The sequence below is a fragment of the Rhinoraja longicauda genome, chromosome 1, assembly GCF_053455715.1.
Source record: "Rhinoraja longicauda isolate Sanriku21f chromosome 1, sRhiLon1.1, whole genome shotgun sequence".
NCBI lineage: Eukaryota > Metazoa > Chordata > Chondrichthyes > Rajiformes > Arhynchobatidae > Rhinoraja > Rhinoraja longicauda.
This window is the reverse complement of record NC_135953.1, coordinates 29,912,193-29,934,191: the sequence shown is the minus strand read 5'-3', so window position 1 is coordinate 29,934,191 and position 21,999 is coordinate 29,912,193. Positions and strand designations below refer to the sequence as shown.

General features: G+C 38.1%; 1 protein-coding gene across 1 annotated transcript in view; it reads left to right on the top strand.

Annotated features, from left to right (window-relative positions):
- lman1 (lectin, mannose-binding, 1) overlaps positions 1 to 21,999 on the top strand; it is a 58,679-nt gene that overhangs the window by 16,036 nt on the left and 20,644 nt on the right. The window contains exons 4-10 of the mRNA XM_078426696.1: positions 2,263 to 2,324; positions 4,575 to 4,674; positions 5,693 to 5,816; positions 5,956 to 6,014; positions 8,743 to 8,875; positions 13,600 to 13,793; positions 15,082 to 15,152. Coding sequence (XP_078282822.1) covers positions 2,263 to 2,324; positions 4,575 to 4,674; positions 5,693 to 5,816; positions 5,956 to 6,014; positions 8,743 to 8,875; positions 13,600 to 13,793; positions 15,082 to 15,152 — 743 coding nt within the window. The remainder of the gene's footprint in view (positions 1 to 2,262; positions 2,325 to 4,574; positions 4,675 to 5,692; positions 5,817 to 5,955; positions 6,015 to 8,742; positions 8,876 to 13,599; positions 13,794 to 15,081; positions 15,153 to 21,999) is intronic.

Below are 21,999 nucleotides of genomic sequence, written 5' to 3'. Positions count from 1 at the left end.
GGGGAAGAGAGTGGAAGTTTTGTTGCCTTCCATCACAGTGAGGGAGTGTTTGGAGTCACTGTGATGGGTGTTTGTGTTGGGGTCGTGTGTCCTGTGTTCTTTTCTTTTTTGTTGTGTTCTGTGACTGCTGTAATTTCGTTCGGTATTTATACCGAATGACAATAAAGTTATTGTATTGTATTGTATTTCGACAGGACTTCATAAAAGGAACCCTGAATTAGCTTCAGTTATACAGTCGATGCCTGCGCTACCATTCAGTTTCATGGCATTGTCTTGTCCCACCTTAATTTCCCTCAATTTCTGCGGTGTCCAAAATATCATTTGCGTTCCCTTGGGGCAATAATGAATGTTTGTTTTCAGTCATAATTGGCATAATTTTACAGCTTTTCCAAAATTTCTGCAATTTTCATCAATTTCACATTCTTTTAGGTAAAACAGTATAGCGCAAGTATGTGCCCTTTGGGCAACAATGTCTGTGCTGAATATGATGCCAAGACCAATTCTTATCTGCCTGCACATAATCCATATCCCTCCATTCCTGCATATCCATATGCCTTTCCAAAAGTCACTAGTGTATCTGCCTCAACCACCAGTTCCAGGCACTTCTGTGTAAGAAAAAAAATCACCCTGAACATCTCCTTTAAAATTTGCCTCTCTTTCCTTAAAGTTATGTCCTCTAGTATTTATTTTTTCCATCCTGGTGAGAAAGGTCCTGACTGTGAGAAAGAACTGCAGATGCTGGTTTAAATCGAAGGTAGATACAAAGGATGAGAGGGGATCTTATTGAAACATATAAGATTATTAAGGGATTGGACATTCTAGAGGCAGAAAATGTGTTCCCAATGTTGGGGGTGTGCAGAACTAGGGGCCACAGTTTAAGAATAAGGAGTAGGCCATTTAGAACGGAGATGAGAAAAAAGGTTTTCACCCAGAGAGTTGTGAGTCTGTGGAATTCTCTGCCTCAGAAGGCAGTGGAGGCCATTTCTCTGAATGATTTCAAGAGAGAGTTAGATAGAGCTCTTAAAGATAGTGGAGTTAAGGGATATGGGGAGAAGGCAGGAACGGGTTACGATTGTGGATGATCAGCCATGATCACAGTGAATGGTGGTGCTGGGTCGAAGGGCCAAATGGCCTACTCCTATTGTCTATTGTCTAAAATGCTGGAGTAACTCAACAGGCAGCCTCTCTGGAGAGAAGCATTTTGTGTCTACCTAAGGTCCTGACACTATCCTATCTATGTCTCATAATTTTATATACTACTATCAGGTCTCCCCATTACTTCCAGCATTCTAGAGTAAACAATCCATCCAACTGCTCTCTTAGCTAATACCCCTTAATGCAGGCATCATTCTGATAAACCTCTGCACCCTTTCCAAAGTCTTCACGACCTTCCTGTAGATGGTCCGACCTATGAAACCAAACATACCATCTGCTTTCTTTGCCACTCTATTTACTTTTGATCTAGATCTAGAAAAAGTTTACATTGTTGATCCCTCCTCAGATATATGGCAATACATGCTATATAGAATTGACATCCCATCAAGATTTTGAAGTTGCCCACATTTGAGAATACTCTGAATGAGAACATCTTTTGATTTATGTATGGTTATGGAAAGATTTATGCAAAATCCATGAACACATCTTTTCAGTACACAATGGTCCATTACCTGCGGCCAAACATAAATTAGCCTTTTTTTGATAGCGCAATACCAACACAGGGAAACCACCTGATTCTTTTAAGATGATTATTTTGAAATCAAATGTCTCAGTATTAGCTGAAGTTGCTTTAAAAATTAAGAATACTTCTAGCTGGTGCATTGGAATGTTGCTAATCCCACCTAGTATTGATCTGCTATCAATGCAAGAAATGACTATAATATGCCTTTAATGTGTATCATTAATTTTGATGCCAGTAGATATTATTATGATGTGATGCAATGCATTTTACGGTCCGGTGCTTGCATCCAAATTTTACTGCGTAACGTTGGTTCATGGATCAGACCTTTGGATTTTTTAATATAGCTGCTTTACCCTCTTTGCCATGTGGTTTTTCAATGTTTTTACAAAAGCCAGATTTTAAATTGAGTTAATTACATATTTCTTTTGAACATGAATTATGTAAAATGCTTATTATTGAATTGGTATTTGTGCTGAGGATAGAGAACTTATTGTACATTATTAATTCTCAAAGCAAAAGCTACTCTTATTGTTGCAGAATAGTTATTGTGCAAAGATAAAATGAGTTTGTTTTGCAACTTGCAGAAAAATAACCCAGTAATACTTGTCATTGGAAATGATGGCCATCAGCTTTATGATCATCAGAAGTAAGTTTTTAAACTTTTCATCAGTAATGTAGATCATATCTGAACTGAGACACATAATGTGATTCTGCTGGTGGGCTTCAGTGACTCAAGTAACAAGAGTTCAATTTTTCAATATGGGTATATCTCTTATGTAAAAGTAAGTCATTTAAATTTGTTTTAATCTGTCCTTTGCCTTGACTTTTAATGTCTACTAGACCTTTAAACATAACAAAGAGGGAGGAATTTGAAATACATTGAGAATAATATTAAATAATCAACTTCTGAAGGGTATCAATTCACTGAGTGTGTGTATATATTCCAAGAGCTAATTCAGTATAATTGACAAATATCTAATAGATGTAGACTTAAATCCTCAGGACTTTGAGCTCATAGTTGATTGTTGTCACAAGTGCTATCATTTTGAGTGAACTATGAAACCCACACTCAATCTGTTTCATTGGTTTCAATGAACGTTAACTATTCTATATCGCGATTGAATAGATACTTTCATAGCAATTGCCAATGAATATTAATGAGAAAATGATCAGAATATGTTGTATTATTGTATTGCATAGGCCCATAGACCTGGTGCAGTGATTTCTGTTGACAGTGATCTACAAGTTACTCTAAGCTATGATGCACCAGCTGACAGAGTGTCGTTCTAACGACAGTTAAATTATACATCAAGCAGAACCAGCTGTCAGAACTCTTTGTATGTTTAAAAATGTGACATTCATGAGCATTCCAAAAAATGTAATTTATCATACGATTCAAAAATCTCCACTGTGCATAAAAAAAAATGTGAGCAAGTTATGCCAGGCAGCACCTCAAGCCTGTATTAAGAAAATCATGGCTAATCCAGTCTTAATCTCAAAGTCACTTTCCCTTCTCTCCTTTACAGTCTTGCAGTTTAAATGTCACCTTGAAAATATAAAGTGACTGCTTCTGCAGCTCATTGGAATAGGGAATTCTAAAAGATACAAGACCCTCAACAAAATATTTTCTTCTCATCTCGATTATTCTGAAACAACGCCACTTGGCACTCAGTGACCTCACTCGACGAATTATATTGTCGAAACCCCCCTCAATGTTGCAGGTTTCAGTGATCACTTCTTGTATTCCAATGAGCATAGGTCTAATTTATCAACTTTTCTTCATATGTCACACCCCTACTCCCAGCAACCTTAAGCTCAGGCACATCTTTATTGTACACAGGACCAAAACTCTGCAGTACTTCAGGTGTAGTCTCACCAGTATCCGGTGAAGTCGCATCAAATCTTAACTACTATTATATACCACACCCCTTGTAATAAAAGCTTATTAATCATTTGTTATATATGCATGATAACTTTGTTTCGTGTTTCCTGGGTATTGCAGCATTTTGTAATCTTCCTGTCTCTAAATGATTTGCATGATCTACCAATTTGCCCATTCACTTAATGGATTTTTATCCCTTTGCAGTTTTTTTCTTCGTCTTAACAACATCTGTCTTTGTATCATTAGTGCATTTGGCTGCAGGTCACAATCCTGCTGTTTCACTTATCAGTGTACATTGTAAATAGTTAACCACAGATCACTAATTTTAAAATAGAACAAGAGTAAACACTCGTATAATTTATTTTTGTTAACTTCAGTGCCGGCTAGGAGAGCTGCTGCTGCCTCACAGCGCCAGACACCCTGGTTCAGTCCTGACCTCTGCTTTGCATATTGTACCTCCTATGACTGCATGGGTTTCCTCTGAGTCCTTTGTTTTTTCTCCCACCTCTTAAAAACTTGTGTGAATCTGACTCGAATTTTAATTCAGTGAAACTTGCCTATTTCTCTTGATGCCATTACAGATTATTGATACGAATTGATGAAACTGGTGTTGATTCAGCGCCTAAAAAGGCGGCACACACGAGTTTTAGATCGTACAATCAAAATTACAGTACTTGGGCAACATAACAAATAAGAAATATATAGACGCAAGAGACTGCAGATGCTGGAATCTTGAGCAAAAGGCAAAGTGCTGGAAAAACTTAGCTAACCAGGCAGCATCTGTGGAAGGCAAAGAGCAGGTGACGTTTCAGGTCGGATCTTTCTTCAGATTGGTTGGTGTGTCTTTTTTCTCCAATGATGCTGCCTGGCCTGCCTCCAGAAGTTTTTATTTGCACAAGAAAACCAGACATAAATGTTTGATTTTAAATTCAGAATTAAAGTAACATAAAACTAAATCTGATTTTGTGATCATTGTGTTTTATGTCTTGATACCAAAATAATTTATGTTTGCAGTGATGGTGCAACACAAGCGTTGGGTTCTTGTGTAAGAGATTTTAGAAACAAGCCTTATCCTGTCAGAGCCAGAATAATCTACTACAGAAAAACGTTGACTGTAAGTCTCCTGTGCTTTGACACGTTCCAAATATATTGTAACCTTGTGAAATTATGCACTTAATCAAACAAACCTGCTCTGCATAGTTAAACTGGGAATAGCTAACTTCTGTTGTCAACAAGTATTTGATTATTTTTCTAAATGCATTTTTCAATAATATGCTCAAGATTCAGAAATAAATTTAAATGTGTTATGTAAAAATCTTTCCTCATTTGGAAAATCTTTCCATAGTTGGAGGAAATTACCTTGCAAACTGCTTTTCAGACCTATGCGTCTTGCACAATTTTCATCTCTTTTGTCTGTTTACAGTTGAAATTCTGAGAGTTACTGTACTGAATACCTAATTTCTCACCTATGTTCTTTCTCCATGTCATTGTTTGCCCTCATTTATTTTTTCATGTTTCAGCATTTTCTAACTATCCATCCCACCATTGTATTCGTAAGATTTATCCTTTTCCTTTATATTTCTTGCCTTTAATTTAAAGCTGTGAACTTAATTTGATTGTCCAAATGTTATATCCTCTACTTTTCTCCAATCTCTGGAAGTAAATGTTTGCTTTAGTTTCCTCATTTTTAACATTTAGAGATCATAAGCTGTTCTAATTGTCCTATTAAACGTCATTTTTATGACATGGAAAAAGGCCATTCAGTCCACTGAATTTCAAAAGTGTATGATCTAGCTTTTAAGTAAGTAATTGTTTTCATATTCATCCCCACGAATGTCCATTTGTGGCTGGGTGTGGGAGCATGCAGAAAAGTTTAAGCAGCAAAATAATCTTGCTCCAGTTATGCATTGGTACGCAATCTTAAAATATCTTATACAGATAAAAAATATGCGTTTTTTAAAAGTTTTTTAAAAAACTGATTTTCCCCAAAATAAGCAGTAATGTTTATTTCATGACAATGAATTCACCGGGTAATGTACTATTGAAGGAAAATGCTTTAAAGTTGTTTTTATTTGGGTAGATTCTCAGTGATACATGGTAAGATTCCTAAATTTGTACTTTTCCTTTTGTAGGTCATGATACATAATGGTTTTACGCCAAATAGTGATGATTTTGAACTTTGTGCCAAAGTAGAAAATATGGTACTTCCGTTGGAGGGTTTCTTTGGAATCTCTGCAGCAACTGGGGCTCTTGCAGGTATGTTTGTAGCAAATGTGTATAAAAATGTATTGCATTTATAGCAAAGCCATGTTGAAGGTGCACATTGCTTATGCTTAGTTGGTCATAACAATTGAACAAGTTGATGAAAGTATTCAATATTTCTGTTTCCTGACAGATGACCATGATGTTTTATCCTTTCTGACCTTCAGACTTTTTGAGCCTGGTAAACCAGTGGTGAGTTTTTCTAGTTAATGGGGGAAATTAGATGACAAAACAAAGCAGTGTGTAGGAGAATGCTGTTTTTTAAAATGAATTCATTTTCAAGCACTGGTAAAATGTAAATTTAGATACTCACGACAGATACTCTTTCCATGCAATAATACCCTACTGTTTTTAAAAACGTGTATGTTCCCAAAGAAGGAAGATTTCACTAAAATGTTGTCTTTTATAAATGAAATATCACGAATTGCCCACAGGAAAATGCAGAGACAATTTGTGATATTTTTTTAACTCTAGGAGCAAAATAAACCCCTTCAGTGCCAGCATTGATGTCAGGAAGCATTTTAACAGCCAATCACCATCTCTTCTTGTATAACATGTAGAAACTAGTGAGAATTGTTTAGGTTGGATATCCAGTGGCATGAATCAGCACTGATCCAGCACCTTACATTAGCAGTGAGCTGCTACATGTTCTTTAGATTGGTGGCAGAAGAACAAGGAAATATTTTTGTGATGTGGTGCATCACTTGTGCTGAATAAGCTTAGCCACACATGATTGCTTACTACTTGCACATTAACCTCATTCTGCATTCGAAGTGGATGTGAATGCACCTTCGATTAAAATATCAAATTATATTATTGGATTCTCATTCTGTTAACTAACAATCTTCTTCTTCTTAAGCCCTTTGCTCCTCTAGGGAGCATAGGCCTTTGACAAATGTCCTCCACCTCACTCGGTTGTTGGCAGTTCTTTCGAGATCTCCCCAGTTGAGCCCACTCCCAGACATTTCTGCCTGGACACCTCTTCTCCAGCTGTTCCTCGGGCGACCGTTTTTCCTTTTTCCTTCGGGGTTCCATTTTAGGGCTTGCCAGGTGATGTTTGTGGCAGGTTTTCTGAGGGTGTGTCCAATCCAAACCCATTTTCTCCTTCGAATTTGTAAGTCAACAATAAGAAAACAAAATTTTAATTAAACCTTTGAGAGTGACGATGGTTGATATCCCACCAACCTTGTGCAAAATAAGAAATCTATTTTAAAATCTGTTATTTTGAATTTTTGATGTGAAAACCATAGTGAGCATAAATTTAGTTTTTAAGGCTATTAAGTAATTAAGTAATTTACTTAATTTAAGGGGTTAGACACGTTAGAGGCAGGAAACATGTTCCCAATGTTGGGGGAGTCCAGAACCAGGTGTCTAACCCCTTAATAATTTTATAGGTTTCGATAAGATCCCCTCTCATCCTTCTAAATTCCAGTGTATACAAACCTAGTCGCTCCAGTTACTTCAAATATTACACAAAGTATTTATCGTATCAACTACAGGTTTAATTTGAGAGGAATTCATTCATGGCACTTTGAGTTTTCCATTGTTCATTCAGGAAATGCTGCAAACACTGGATAAACAATAAATAGCTGGCAACATAGCAGAAGTTACTGTTGGTTTTATGGAATCCTGTTGAAAGCTGATAGTTTCATTGTAGCTGGTATCTGGCTGATGGGCTCACCAAAGTGTGAGCAGCTTCAGAGTTGAAACTTGTAACTAAACGACTATCAATAATCTTTATTAAGCAGCAGTACATATTCGTACATTTCTAGTTCACGTGATTTGAAAAGGTTTAATTAAGAGAGAATTCAAAGCCAGCAAAATAACCTGACCTTCAAAACATTCAAGGCTGACGAGCCTTAAATCTGTGCCAATGGGCAAAGTGTTTGATTGCTGGCTCCTACAAATGCCATGTGGTAGGTAAAATGGGTTGAATGCTTCTGATGATAATTAAAATTGGCAAAGTAGTTAACTATTTTTTTTTTGTTAAGTTTATTGTGGCACAGCTCACCATGAAGTTACACAAATTCTTTACTGAGGTTTTGTGTTAATTTGAGCAGAGCCATACCACAACCTATCCCGATAACTTTATGCATGTGGTGTATAATGTAGATTTTAATAACCCTTTTTGACTATTGCCGTTTGGACATGTACTGTACAAGATATAAGCAATGGAAAAGTTACTATAATATTTACGAGCAATGCATATGAGATTAATTGCAGTGAATAATGGGCTAGAAGAACATTTTCATCAATTCTTCAGTTATTGTATTTCAACTACTGTTCCATATTCACAAGGAAGGGTACAAATAATCCATGGTCTCGGAAAGAAGTAGTATGGAAGATGATTAAATGATTAAAAAGCCCCAAATCTTGATGACTTGAGAAATCTGTATCACAGAGTACTTAAAGAAATGGCCCCAGGAATGATGCTTGTATTGGTAATTGTTTTTCAATATTCTTTTTAGATCTGAAACGTTCCAATGGATTAGAGTGGAACAATTGTAAAACCACCATTTTAAAAACAGTAGAGAGAAAACAGGGAATTCTGGACCAGTTTGTCTGATGTTAGAGGTGGAGAAAATGTTAGAATCCATCTTAAAACATTCAAAAGATTCAAAGCATTTAGACAAAGTCCACAATCGACAGAGTCAATGTGGACTGTCAATCGGAAAGTCATGCTTGACAAATCTACGGGAGTTTTTGAGGCCCTTCTTGTACAAAATCAACGTTCATCTTGTGTGTTAACTTGTTGCATGTTACATGTTTTACAGAACTATGGAACTATTAAAGCACTTCTAGTGATGCTTTCTAGATGTTGTCATACTAAGTTTGACATTGCGGCCTTTTAAATTGTGGATCCTAAATTGCAGTAACTTTATTTTGGCTTAAACGTTAATTCAAGCTTTATTTGATATAGGAGCCTGATGATGCAACAATTCCTCAAGAAGAAAAGGAAAAATATAGAGAGCAGTATGAAAATTTCCAACAAGCACTTGATAAAAAGAAAGAGGAATTTCAAAAAGATCATCCTGATATGCAAGGGGAACAAGGTTGGTGAAAAAATACCGTACAACCATGTTGGTTTACATTTTAGTTACGTTATAAAGCTTGGTTTGGGGAAAAGAAATTTGACAGCAAAATTATGGAGGCAACTAAACTTAGCCATACAAAATGTGTAGTTTCTTTCATTTTGCTTTCAGTACCATATGGAGCTTTCTAGATGTGGAAGGTATTTATTCACAAAGTGCTGGAGTAACTCAGCAGGTCAGGCAGCATCTCGGGAGAGAAGGTCGAGACCCTTCTTCAGACTGATGTCAGGGGGGCGGGACAAAGGGGATGTGGATGTTGACAGCTCAACAGTTACTATGGCCAGTAATATGATGGTTATGGTTTGCTGCAAAATTTTAGCATAATGGCCTGGTGCACTTCTGGTTATACCAACTTCAATTTTATTTATAGAAATTAAAAATTGGTATACCTCTTATGTATTTTTAATAACCAAAACATTGCCAACAAAAATAAAAAACTATTAAACTGAATTAGAAATGAAAACTTCAAGCCCGAAATAAAGCAGGGTTCTTCCTCCTTTCTGTACAGGAACTCTAAACACTGCATTTTCAATTCAATGATTATTTATTTGTATTTGTCTTCAAACTAGGTTTGTGTGGATTTAGCATTCTTATCTGGGACTTAGCATTCTTATCTGGGATTTAGACTTTATAACTTGTATGTTTAGTTATATTGTCCAATCTGAGGCAAATTGCAACAAACCCATGGTACAGCATATTTAATAAAATTCATAAAGTGTGCTTACAGTTATCATTGATGAGCATTTTGACCATGGGGCCGTGTCAGTCACTCGTCTGATCCTCCCTCAGATCAAAATGAAGTACTTTTAAAAGGAATAATGATCAGGAGCACTGAACAATTATGATACCCCTCTGTCATCGCACTTGTAATTGGGTCAAGATGCCCTAGCAAAGATGAAGACAAAGGGAAAACATTGCAATGACTGGAAGCATTCCTCACACAAAGGAAGATGATTGTGGTATTCAGAGGTAAATCAGTCCAGCCCAGATACTTAATGTACTTAACCCAAGCACCTTCAGTTAACCCATCAATGGATCATCGAGACAAAGGTTCACTGTTTTGTACAACATTCATTTCCGTTCACAACTTGGCAAATGATGCAGCCCATACCTGCATGCCGATCCTTGCAGCGATCTTCTCCAAGAGATGATCTAATCACCTATCCTTGATATTGAGCAGCATTGCTATTGCCACCACACCACCATCAATTTCCTGGTAAATTTGAGTAGATCATAAGTAGTAGTACCTAAGTGCATAAGCTTTTTGGAGCAGGGCCAAGGCTGGGTACTCTATGGTGGTGACCTGACACCCGCCAGAATGAGTGCAGCACGTACAACGTTCAAGAAGCTCTGCCAGGGCAAAACAGCCTACTTGATTGACATTCCATCAATCGTTCTGGACACCACCAGTTTGCAGTGGCTCTAGTTGGTTTCATTGAAGTTCTTTGCCATGGTTACTCGAGCACTTCCCAGACCCACATTGTGACTCAGAAATATACCATAGTGTGGGTTTTAAATCTTTTGAACTCCATGCCCATCACCAATGCAAAATTATCTTTATCAGAAAGACTGCGGTGTTCAAGAAAACAACTTGCATGGCAAGGCAAGTTTATTTATATAGCACATTTCCGCAACAAGGCAATTCAAAGTGCTTTACATAAAACATTAAAGAGCAATTAAAAGCAATTAACAATAGTCATTAAAGAGAATGGGAAATAAAAACAAGCTAAAATAGAATAAGCAGGTATAACAAACACCATAAAAGTTACAGTGCAGTGTAAGAAATTAATCATTATTTGATTTAATAATAGGCAGCGTCAAACAGAAAAGTCTTCAGCCTCGATTTAAAAAAGCCAAGATTTGCAGCAGACCTGCAGTTTTCTGGGAGTTTGTACCATGTATGTGGAGCAAAAAAACTAAACACTGATTCTCCATGTTTAGTTCTGACTCCGGTGACAGAAAGCAGACCTGTCCCAGATGACAATAGAACAATAGAAAATAGGTGCAGGAGAAGGCCATTCGGCCCTTCGAGCCAGCACCGCCATTCAATGTAATCATGGCTGATCATTCTCAATCAGTACCCTGTTCCTGCCTTCTCCCCATACCCCCTGACTCCGCTATCCTTAAGAGCTCTATCTAGCTCTCTCTTGAATGTATTCAGAGAATTGGCCTCCACTGCCCTCTGAGGCAGAGAATTCCGCAGATTCACAACTCTCTGACTAAAAAAGTTTTTCCTCATCTCTGTTCTAAATGGCCTACCCCTTATTCTTAAACTGTGGCCCCTGGTTCTGGACTCCCCCAACATTGGGAACATGTTTCCTGCCTCTAACGTGTCTAACCCCTTAATAATTTTATACGTTTCGATAAGATCCCCTCTCATCCTTCTAAATTCCAGTGTATACAAACCTAGTCGCTCCAGTCTTTCAACATATGACAATCCCGCCATTCCGGGAATTAACCTAGTAAACCTACGCTGCACGCCCTCAATAGCAAGAATATCCTTCCTCAAATTTGGAGACCAAAACTGCACACAGTACTCCAGGTGCGGTCTCACTATGGCCCTGTACAACTGCAGAAGGACCTCTTTGCGCCTATACTCAACTCTTGTTATGAAGGCCAACATTCCATTGGCTTTCTTCACTGCCTGCTGTACCTGCATGCTTCCTTTCAGTGACTGATGCACTAAGACACCCAGATCACGTTGTACGTCCCCTTTTCCTAACTTGACACCATTCAGATAATAATCTGCCTTCCTATTCTTACCACCAAAGTGGATAATCTCACACTTATCTACATTAAACTGCATCTGCCATGCATCCGCCCACTCACACAACCTGTCCAAGTCACCCTGCAACCTCATAGCATCTTCCTCACAGTTCACACTGCCACCTAGCTTTGTATCATTGGCAAATTTGCTAATGGTACTTTTAATCCCTTCATCCAAGTCATGACCTGAGGGGTCTGGATGGTTCATAATGTAGCAGAAGATCAGAAATGTATTTTGGCCCTAAACAATTCAGTGCTTTATAAACCAACAGTAGTATTTTGAAATCAATTATTTGACAGACTGGAAGCCAGTGTAAAGACCTCAGAACTGGAGTGATGTGATCCACTTTCTTGGTCTTAGTGAGGACTCGAGCAGCAGCTTTCTGAATCGGCTGCAGCTATCTAATCGATTTTTTAGGGAGACCTGTAAAGACAACATTACTGTAGTCAAGTCTACTGAAGATAAATGCATGGACATGTTTTTCCAAATCCTGCTGAGCCATAAGTCCTTTAACCCTTGATATATTCTTAAGGTGATAGTAGGCTGACTTTGTAATTGTCTTAATGTGCCTGTTGAAATTCGGGTCCGAGTCCATGACTACACCAAGATTTCTGGCTTTGTCCGTGGTTTTTAACATTGCCGATTGAAGCTGAAAGTTGGCTTTTAATCGTTCCTCTTTTCCTCAAAAACTACTACCTCAGTTTTGTCTTTGTTTAATTGAAGAAAGTTTTGGCACATCGAATCGTTGATTTGTTCGATGCACTTACTCAGTGTTTGTATTGGACCATAGTCCCCTGGTGATATGGTTATGTAAATTTGTGTGTCGTCTGCATAATTATGATAACTTATTTTGTTGTTTTCCATAATCTGAGCCAGTGGAAGCATGTAGATACAAAACAGAAGAGGCTCCAGAATGGAGCCTTGGAGAAATCCGCATGTCATATATTTGTCCGCTCTGATGTGTAGTTACCCATAGACACAAAGTAGTCCCTGTTCTTTAAGTAGTATTCAAACCAGTTTAGTACTGTGCCAGAAAGTCCAACCCAGTTTTCCAATCGGTCTAGTAATATGGTGTGGTCGACTGTGTCAAATGCAGCCCTGAGATCCAGTAATACTAAAACTGAAATTTTGCCATGTCTGTATTTAAGTGGATGTCATTGAAGACCTTCATAAGAGCAGTCTCAGTGTTGTGGTGTGGTCGAAAACCTGACTGGAAGACAGCAAAACAGTTGTTTAGTGCGAAGAAGTTGTTAAGCTGTTGAAAACAGCTTTTTCAATGATTTTACTTAAAAATGGAAGGTTTGATATGGGCCTGTAATTGCAACCTTATTCATATGGGCAGTTTGGATTTGTTTTTTATTATTGTCATGTATATTGAGGTACAGGGATAGGAGATAAATGTTGGCTTTGCTTGCAATGCCCTGGTCCTAAAAATGGATATTGAAGACCAAAAAATGGAATCTGGTTATCACAATATAGAGTAAAATCGGTTAAGACTCCATATCCCACAGAATCAACTTCGACGTTGCTTCCTCTTTTTAGATTATTCACCGAAGTGAATTCACTGCGAATGAAGGGAAAGTTAATGGGAATCCCATTCTCCCCCTACTGACAGTTAGTCAATGTCGGCATGCTAATTAATGAGGAGCCTTGATCTTGTAAGGAGGAAGACTGTGTGTTGGTAAACTTCGAACAAAATATAAAGTATTCATTAGTCTAAAAATGTGTTTTTCTCATTATTTATTATTTAATTTAAGGTATAATTTTGCATTATATATATGCAACGTTTTTATCTATGCAATCTTATTTCTCAGATTTTCTTAATGCTGTGTTTCATAATGGGTATACATTGTTATGTAGCTGGCAAATATTAACATCAAAAATTATATAAAGACCAAATGGTTTGCTTGTACCTCAGCGGATGACTTATTTGAAAGTGTGAACGAGCGAGAATTGAGACAGATCTTTGAAGGCCAGAATCGGATCCACCTTGAAATCAAACAATTGAACAGGCAACTCAACATGATTCTGGATGAGCAGAGGAAATATGTCTCTCTAGTAAGTGACGAGCTGTCAAAGAAGGGAACAAACGTTGTGCCACAGACAGGACAGGTGAGTACCACATCTGGCTGACAGTTTTTCAGACAAAAATCAGGACCTCGATTTCCTATTTTTGTACTTGGTATAAAATGGGACGACTAATACCATAAATGTGAACAGTAACTTAGTGTTCACACTCTCATTGTGTTTATGTTTTGCTAATCATTTTCAACTCCTAATTAACTTATTTCCAGGATATGGATAATACAGGATTATTTTTTAAAGGATTAAGGATTAATTCTGTTGCAAAAGTACAAGAATCCTCACTCTACATCTTTGTCTACTCTGTAGTCTAGGCTAGACACTAAATATCACGTCCTGTTGAATGGAGTCACTCAATTTGAACTTAAAATTGCAAAGGCAAATTGTGGTTGGAAATTATTTTGGTGTTCAAGAAAATTAGGCAGTGCAATTTACAGAACTTCATTTTAATTTTCAGGAATACTGATTTTAATATTTTAGAAAAGAAAGAAAAAATGCCCTGATCTAAATCTGCCTTTTATTTTTGAGTGTTAAATATTGCATTTGATTCGTTCTCTCAAGATTAGAATAAGGCTGAATCCTGCAAGTTCTAGGTACCATTCGATTCCCTTGTTCAAGCTCATCAACCTGACTTGACCTCCTATTTGAACAGGTTTGTTACACGAGTGAGGCAAGATATTCTTACAATCGCAGTTCAGGTTTCTACGGTTTGCAATATTTGAGGCACTTATTTTGATAGTGTGAATCAATCCTCATTTGGAGGGATGTTGCAATCATCTCAAGTTTTGATTTGCAGCAAATGTGAAATGCAACTAAAAGTAATATAGCAGCTAAGATTGAACTTCTGATTCAGTGGTGAGCTTCCCCGTCATAAATGGGGGTGATGGACATGCCTGGAAAATTGGGATCAGAGTGCAGAGCCTTGAATTTGGAAATGACGAATTCTAGGTGGACTTTTTATTCTATTATCCATTTTCATTTAATTTTATTACAAAGCCTATCAACTTAATTATTATGCAGTTTCTTTCCGGTGATGTCTACACTAGTATGAGCATTATATGTTTGAGTTTTTGCTTGGTGTAATTTAATTAATTTTTTTAAGAAATGGTTTATTGTAGAAATGCTATCGTAAATATTTATTGCAGAATTGATAACAGTGTGTTCATGTACAAAAAAATAATTGAAACCAATATCAAAGCATTTTATCCATGCATATAATTTTTATTTGGGTTTATTAATTGATGAATATTAGAAACAGTTTTTAAGTTGATTGTTACATTTCTGTCCTAATTTTACTGTAAACCGAATTTCTGTTTAGCTACCTCAAGCAGAACTGGACAATATAATGAGATACCAGCAAGAGGTGCTGACGCATGTTGGCGAATTGAAGTGAGTTGCTAATTATTCCAACCTTTTGAATGTAGGAGTTGGAAGATACAGTTCAGAAAAGTTGTGACTTTTAAAATCTTTGAGAAAAGCTTTAAAAAAAATTGGTGTGCAGTTAAAGTCTTCCTATTCTCCAGTCACTCTACCCCAAAAATCAAGATATTTTCAGAAAAAGGTAATCTGCTTGACTTGGTTTTAAATTTGTCCCCTTGCAGCAGGAAGTTATTCTACCAAGGTCGGAAATTGGGGAAACCAGTAAATAAATGGATCAAATTCTGAATTCCTCATATAACAGCAGCTTAAGGTTATAGAAATGAATAAATGAAATAGCAGAAACTGATGTTCAGTTTAGTTTAGAGATACAGCACAGAGCCCGCACCGACCAGCGATCTCCGCACATTAACATTATCCTACACATACTAGGGACAATTTAGAATTATACCAAGCCAATTAACCTACAAACCTGTACATCTTTGGAGAGTTGGAGGAAAACGAAGATCTCGGTGAAAACCCATGCGGGGAGAACGTACAAACTCCGTACAGACAGTACCCGTAGTCGGGATCGAACCTGGGTCTCTGGCGCTGTAAGGCAGCAACTCTACTGCTGCACCACCATGCCGCCCAAAAGATTTCCCCCCAAAATACTGAGGCATTCACTTGGTTGAATGTGAAGTCCCCCTTGCTGCAGCAGAGCATTCTCACACCTTGTTAATCAATTCCCAGTGAAATTTTATGTGCATTTTTGTCCTTTTATTGGAAAAACAGTACGCGTAAATTTTCCCAAGGAATTTATTTTTGTGTTTTGTCCAACTTTGCATTGAGCTTCAAAACATACACCGTGTCAGTATTCAGGGCGCTCTACCTGCACTTTTCTGATGATTCCTGTGTTCATCTCTACCTCTTCATTTGCTAAAACCACCAATCTTTTTTTTTCACCTTGCATCCATCATGGAACTGAGGTCATCCTGAAATGTTCACCCATCATGTCCATGGACATTGGCCTGCATTGGTTCTTAGTTGTTCAATGATCAATTTTAGCATGATGTACATTTTCAGATTTCTACAATTCTGTATCCTCCAGTCCCAAGATCTTGATGCTAATTTGATTGTAGCTGCTTTGGACATAAATGTTGTTTAATACTTTTGTAAAGTACTTTGGGACACTTTATTATATTAAAGTAACTTTTTAGTTCAGTTTTACTTTGTTTTGAAATGATAGGAAAGTGTGAGCTTTTCTTGTCCACGTCATGATTTCTGCTGATTCAGTCTAAGCAACACCCTGGGAGGCAGCGGTGAATATTTTCATGGCAGGTATTCAGGGAATCTATTCTACTCTCTTTTTAAAACAAAAAGTAAACTGGTGGGTTAACATGACTTTCCATTAAACCTATATTCTATCCAAAATTAGGCAACTTCGGTGGCTAAATTAGATAAAAATCTAAGGTACAACATTGTTTAAGCTTTCACATAATCAGATGTGGATATACTTTATGAACAGACTCTATGAAAAATAATGTTGGTCAATTGCACAGTAAAATCCTCAGGTAGACTAGATTATCTGGATAAATTAATGCTGTAAAATATATATATCACAATTTTTCTTAAGGGCAAGTGCTACATTAGTTTTTGTAGAGTCATACAGGAGGGAAACACGCCATTTGGCCCATCATGTCCATGCTGACCAAAATGCCCCTTCTAAACTAGTCCAATTTGCCCGCGTTTGGCTTGTATACCTATAAACTTTTCATAGCTACATGCCTGTCCCAATGTCTTTTCAATGTTCAAAGAAGACAAAAAATGCTGGAATAACTTAGTTTTTTATTATTATATGGGTACTGAGGTACAGTAAAAAACTTTTGTTTGCATCCTATCTAATCAAAGTAAAGACAACATGATTGCAATCAAGCCACAGATAAAGGGATCAACATTTAGTGTAAGGTAAAGTCAGATTTAAAAAAAGATCAAATGTCTCCAATGAGATGGATGGGAAGTCAGGGCCACACTAGCTAATGAGAGGACGATTCAGTTGTCTGATAATAGCTGGGAATAAATTGTCCCTGGGCTGTAGGTATCTATTATCAAATGTCTGTAACTCTTGCCTGATGGGAGAGGGGAGAAAAGGGAATGACCAAGGTGAGACTGGTCCTTGATTATGCTGGTGGCCTTGCCAAGGCCATATGAAGTACAGATGGAGTCAATGGAAGGGAGGTTTCTTTGCAAGATTGGCTGGGTTATGTTCACAACTCTCTGCAATTTCTTGCGATCATAGACGGAGCTGTTCCCAAACCATGTAGTGATGCGTCATCATAAAATGCTTTCTACAGCACATCTGTAGAAATCGGTGAGTTGTTGGGGACATGCCAAACTTTCTCTGAAGAAAGCATAGGAGTAACTCTGAACTTCTGAAAAAGGGTCTTGTCCCAAAAGATCATCTATTTATGTCCTTCAGAGATGTTGCCTAATGCGAGTTTATCCAGCACTTGGGGTCTTTTTTTAATCAGCATTTAGGGTATTTTTTGTAGACCAGTATCTGCAGTTCTGTGTGTGTATTTTAAATGTTATTACTGTGAACGCTCAGCAAACCAATCCTGTTGATTGCATTCCCCTTATTTGTCGCAAGTTTTGTAACTTGCTCTTGCGCACATACTTGATCACTCCCCTTTTTTAATTTGCTTGCCTCTTATTTACATCAAGAAGTAATTTAAAGAACACAGTTAACCTAACCTCTGAGATATAAGAGGAAATTGAAGAACTTGGTGAAAATGCACAAAATTGCTGTTGCGATCTCCATACACCCAAGATCACATTTGTGTAATTCATTGTCGGGGAATTTCTGTTTCTCAATTATAAAATGCTACTTTTCAAAATAAGACATGTAAAATATTTTTTCCAAAGTTCTGGTATTTTATTTCAAGTTATGAACAATCGAATGGCACTTACAGCCAATTGGTGGCTTATTTGTCATGTCACATAATTCAATGGTTTTAACAACGTATTAAATTACCGTAACAACGCTGCAAAAATGAACATCTTTTGCAAAATTATAGATTAAACAAATCGGCAACCTTATTACATCATTCATTAGATTTGGATTTTAATAATCTTGACTTCATTTGAAGAAAACAGATTAGATTTCCTTGCTATTACTGTCTGGTCTCATTTCATCATCTTGTACTGTGGAGTGCATTGCAGAGATGGCTTGTCTGATCAAAAAACTTACTGGATTAAAGCAATGCCTGATAAAAATATAACATGTTTAATAATGTTAAATCTTAAGAGAGCAGCTTTTTTGTTTGAAATGGATTGCCTGTTGAATGTCTCAGAATTATTAATCAGTTTAATCAGAAGAGCAAAAATATCTGGAACAAGTTGTAATTTTAAAGTTAACATCTTTTTATTAAGCAAAGATCTTTATCAGTAGGATTAGGAAAATTGTTATCGGTAATGCTCCTAAATTATAACTCCATTGTCCATAGGTTTGCAGCTTAATTTCTTAAACGTCCTCTTCTGACTTTGTACATTCAATCTAACGATTTAATTTCTCTGAATCATTCCTATTGGCTTTTTTGGTAAGATGCTGTGTACATGTAGATGCCATTTATTAATCTCAATATCCTCTTAGAAAAACATAATGTATAATCATACTTTCCAGAACTAACATCCTGTCAGAACAATTTCTGTTCATGGTTGACCGGTTATGTGATTACAATTTCACTGATTTAGTAGAGAGATAGAGTTTAGTCATAAATTGAAAAGTGATTTTCCTAAACCAGTCTAAAGATGTATCTCGTACTTTTTAAAATCTTTTGAAATTAAGATATTTTCCTTTTATTTCTTTTGGCCACTTAAAGCCTCTGAATCAAGGCAATGGGTAGAGACATGGCAGTTGAGTATTAAACATAGAAAATAGAAAATAGGTGCAGGAGGAGGCCATTCAGCCCTTCGAACCAGTTACAAGTAACTAGGAGACTTTTTTCATTTAATAACATTCCTGTCAAAGTAGCTTGTTTCATCATATCTGATCATGTTAAAAGAATCCTTGTTGTTGGGATGTTGGCTGCTGGTGACAGGCATGTGAATTTTCCACTTTTTCCGTGGATTTCCGCATTTTTAAAATCCATTTTCCACGCTTTTTTGCATGATTTCCGCGTTTTTCACTTTGCAAAAATCGCGTTTACCAACGGAGATATATGTTCGGAAAAAAAGAGAACATAACGAAGTATGGACTTGTAATCAACACTAGGGTTCCGCTAGAGGTCGCTAGGGGTTCCGTGAGAAATCCCCCGCCCCCTGGAAGCCTCCCCAAAAATGTGGCGCCTAGGCTGGGCAAGGCAGCCAATCTCAACCTCATTGGCGGATCGGTGGGTTGAATTTGCAACCTGCGGCCGGGGCTCTGGAACTCCAGCTCAGCTGGAGTCAGGATGCAGAAGTGGTACCAAACGAGTATTTTACATCTTTTTTCGCCATGGAGCAGGACATGGATAGTGATATCATTGTGCAAGTCCAATATGCAAGGACAGTTTGAGATTAGGAAGGCAATAAATCCCCAGTTACTGATGACCTGCATCTTGGGCCTTCCTTAGATTCAAAAACTGTTCCAATGGGCCAGAAGATAACAAATATATCATCACCATTTGCAGAAACATGGCAGTGAGGGGTGTGTGGGGCTAGAAAATGGAACCTAAGCAATGATAGATAAGATGTTTGAATCTATTGAAGTTTTCCAAAGTGACAACATATTAACACTCAACAGAGTTGAAATGGATTTAGGTAAAGAAAAAATGCTGACAAAACTGCTGGAATTTTGAGGTTGCAGCTATTCCCACCGCTATTCACGTTCTATTCACGACATGTATGTGGGGATCAAGCATAATTTGGTTGGATTTGCGGTATGAGGCATTGTGGACTCTGAGGACAATGCAGGGAAACTTTGTATTCTATTGATTAATTTCCTTATCAATGTCATAGGACAGTGGACAGCACAGGAGCAAGCACTTTGGCCGACAATGTCAGTACTGAACATGATGCCCAGTTAAATTAATCTTGACTGCCTGCACATGATTCATAGCTCTCCATTTCCCACATATCTGATTGCCTATCCAAAGTGCTTCGAGAGACTGGTCCTGCAGCACATCAAAGCCAGCCTCCCACCCACCTTCGACCCACACCAGTTTGCCTACAGAGCAAATAGGTCTACAGGGGATGCCATCGACACTGCTCTTCACACTGCACTGACCCACCTTGAACACCAGGGGAGCTATGTGAGGATGCTCTTCCTCGACTTCAGCTCTGCCTTTAACACGGACTGGTCACCAAACTTTCCGACCTTGGATTTTACCAAACCATCTGCCAATGGATCAAGGACTTCCTGACCAACCGCACCCAGACCGTCAAAATAGGCCCTCACCTCTCCTCCACCATTACACTGAGCACCGGCTCACCACAGGGCTGTGTGTTGAGCCCCATCCTTTACTCCCTCTACACTCACGACTGCGCCCCCACCCATCCCACCAACACCATCATCAAGTTCGCGGATGACACGACTGTGGTTGGACTCATCTCAGAAGGAGATGAGACAGCCTATAGGGATGAAATCCAAAGGCTGGCAGTATGGTGTTCAGTGAACAATCTGGTCCTGAACTCCTCCAAAACAAAGGAACTTATAATTGACTTTAGAAAAACCAGTGGAGATTACGACCCACTCTACATCAATGGGGTCTGTGTGGAAAGGGTACCAGCTTTCAGGTTCCTGGGTACGCACATCGCAGAGGATCTTACCTGGTCTACCAACACCATCACCACAGTAAAGAAGGCACAGCAGAGACTCCACTTCCTGAGGATCCTCAGGAAAACCAACCTGCAGGAGAAGCTCATGTTGTCCTTCTATCGCTGCTCCATCGAGAGTGTGCTGGCGTACTGTATAACCACATGGTATGCCAGCTGCTCAGAAAAGGACAGGAAGGCCCTTCAGAGGGTCATCACGACGGCCCAGAAGATCATCGGCTGCTCACTGCCCTCCCTGGAGCACCTGTTCAGCCTACGCTGCCTCAGTAGAGCAGGCAAAATAATAAAAGATCCATCCCACCCCGGCCACCGTCTGTTTGTTCATCTGCCCTCTGGTCGACGTTTCAGGTCGATCAAATCCCGAACAAACAGACTTAAGAACAGTTTTTACCCCAGGGCCATACGAGAACTGAACACTACCTTTGCACTAGGCAACACCGTTAAAAAATCTTGTACTTAATATAATTGTATTTAATTGTATTTATGTATTTATTTGTTTTTGCATTTATTGCACATATGTTTGTACGCACCGTCAGGATTGGCTATTTTTTAATTTCGTTGTACTCGTTGCAATGACAATAAATGAATATTATTATTATATCTTAACTGACACTATCATATCTGCCTCCACCAACACCCTGGAACTCGGCACACTCTGGTTATAAAAAATAATTTTCCTGCACAACTCTTTAAACCTTCATGCTATGCCCTCTAGTCTTTGATATTTCCACCCCGGGGGGGGGGGGAAATGTTCTGAATAATTACCATATCTATGCTTTTTGTAATGTTACGTTCTAGCTGATCTCACCTCTGGTGTTCCAATGAAATTAATACATTGTCCAATCTTTCCTCTGCTTATAGCTAATACCCTCTAATCCATGCAGCATTTTGATAAACTGCTTCTGCACCCTCCCAAGCCTCCACATCCTTCCTGTAACAGAACTGCGTGCAGTATCCTAATTTGGCATATTCAAAGTCCTATAAAGCTGCATCATAACTTCCTGACTTGTATACTCAATGTCCTAACCACTGAAAGTAGGCATAACATATGCCTCCTTTACCACTC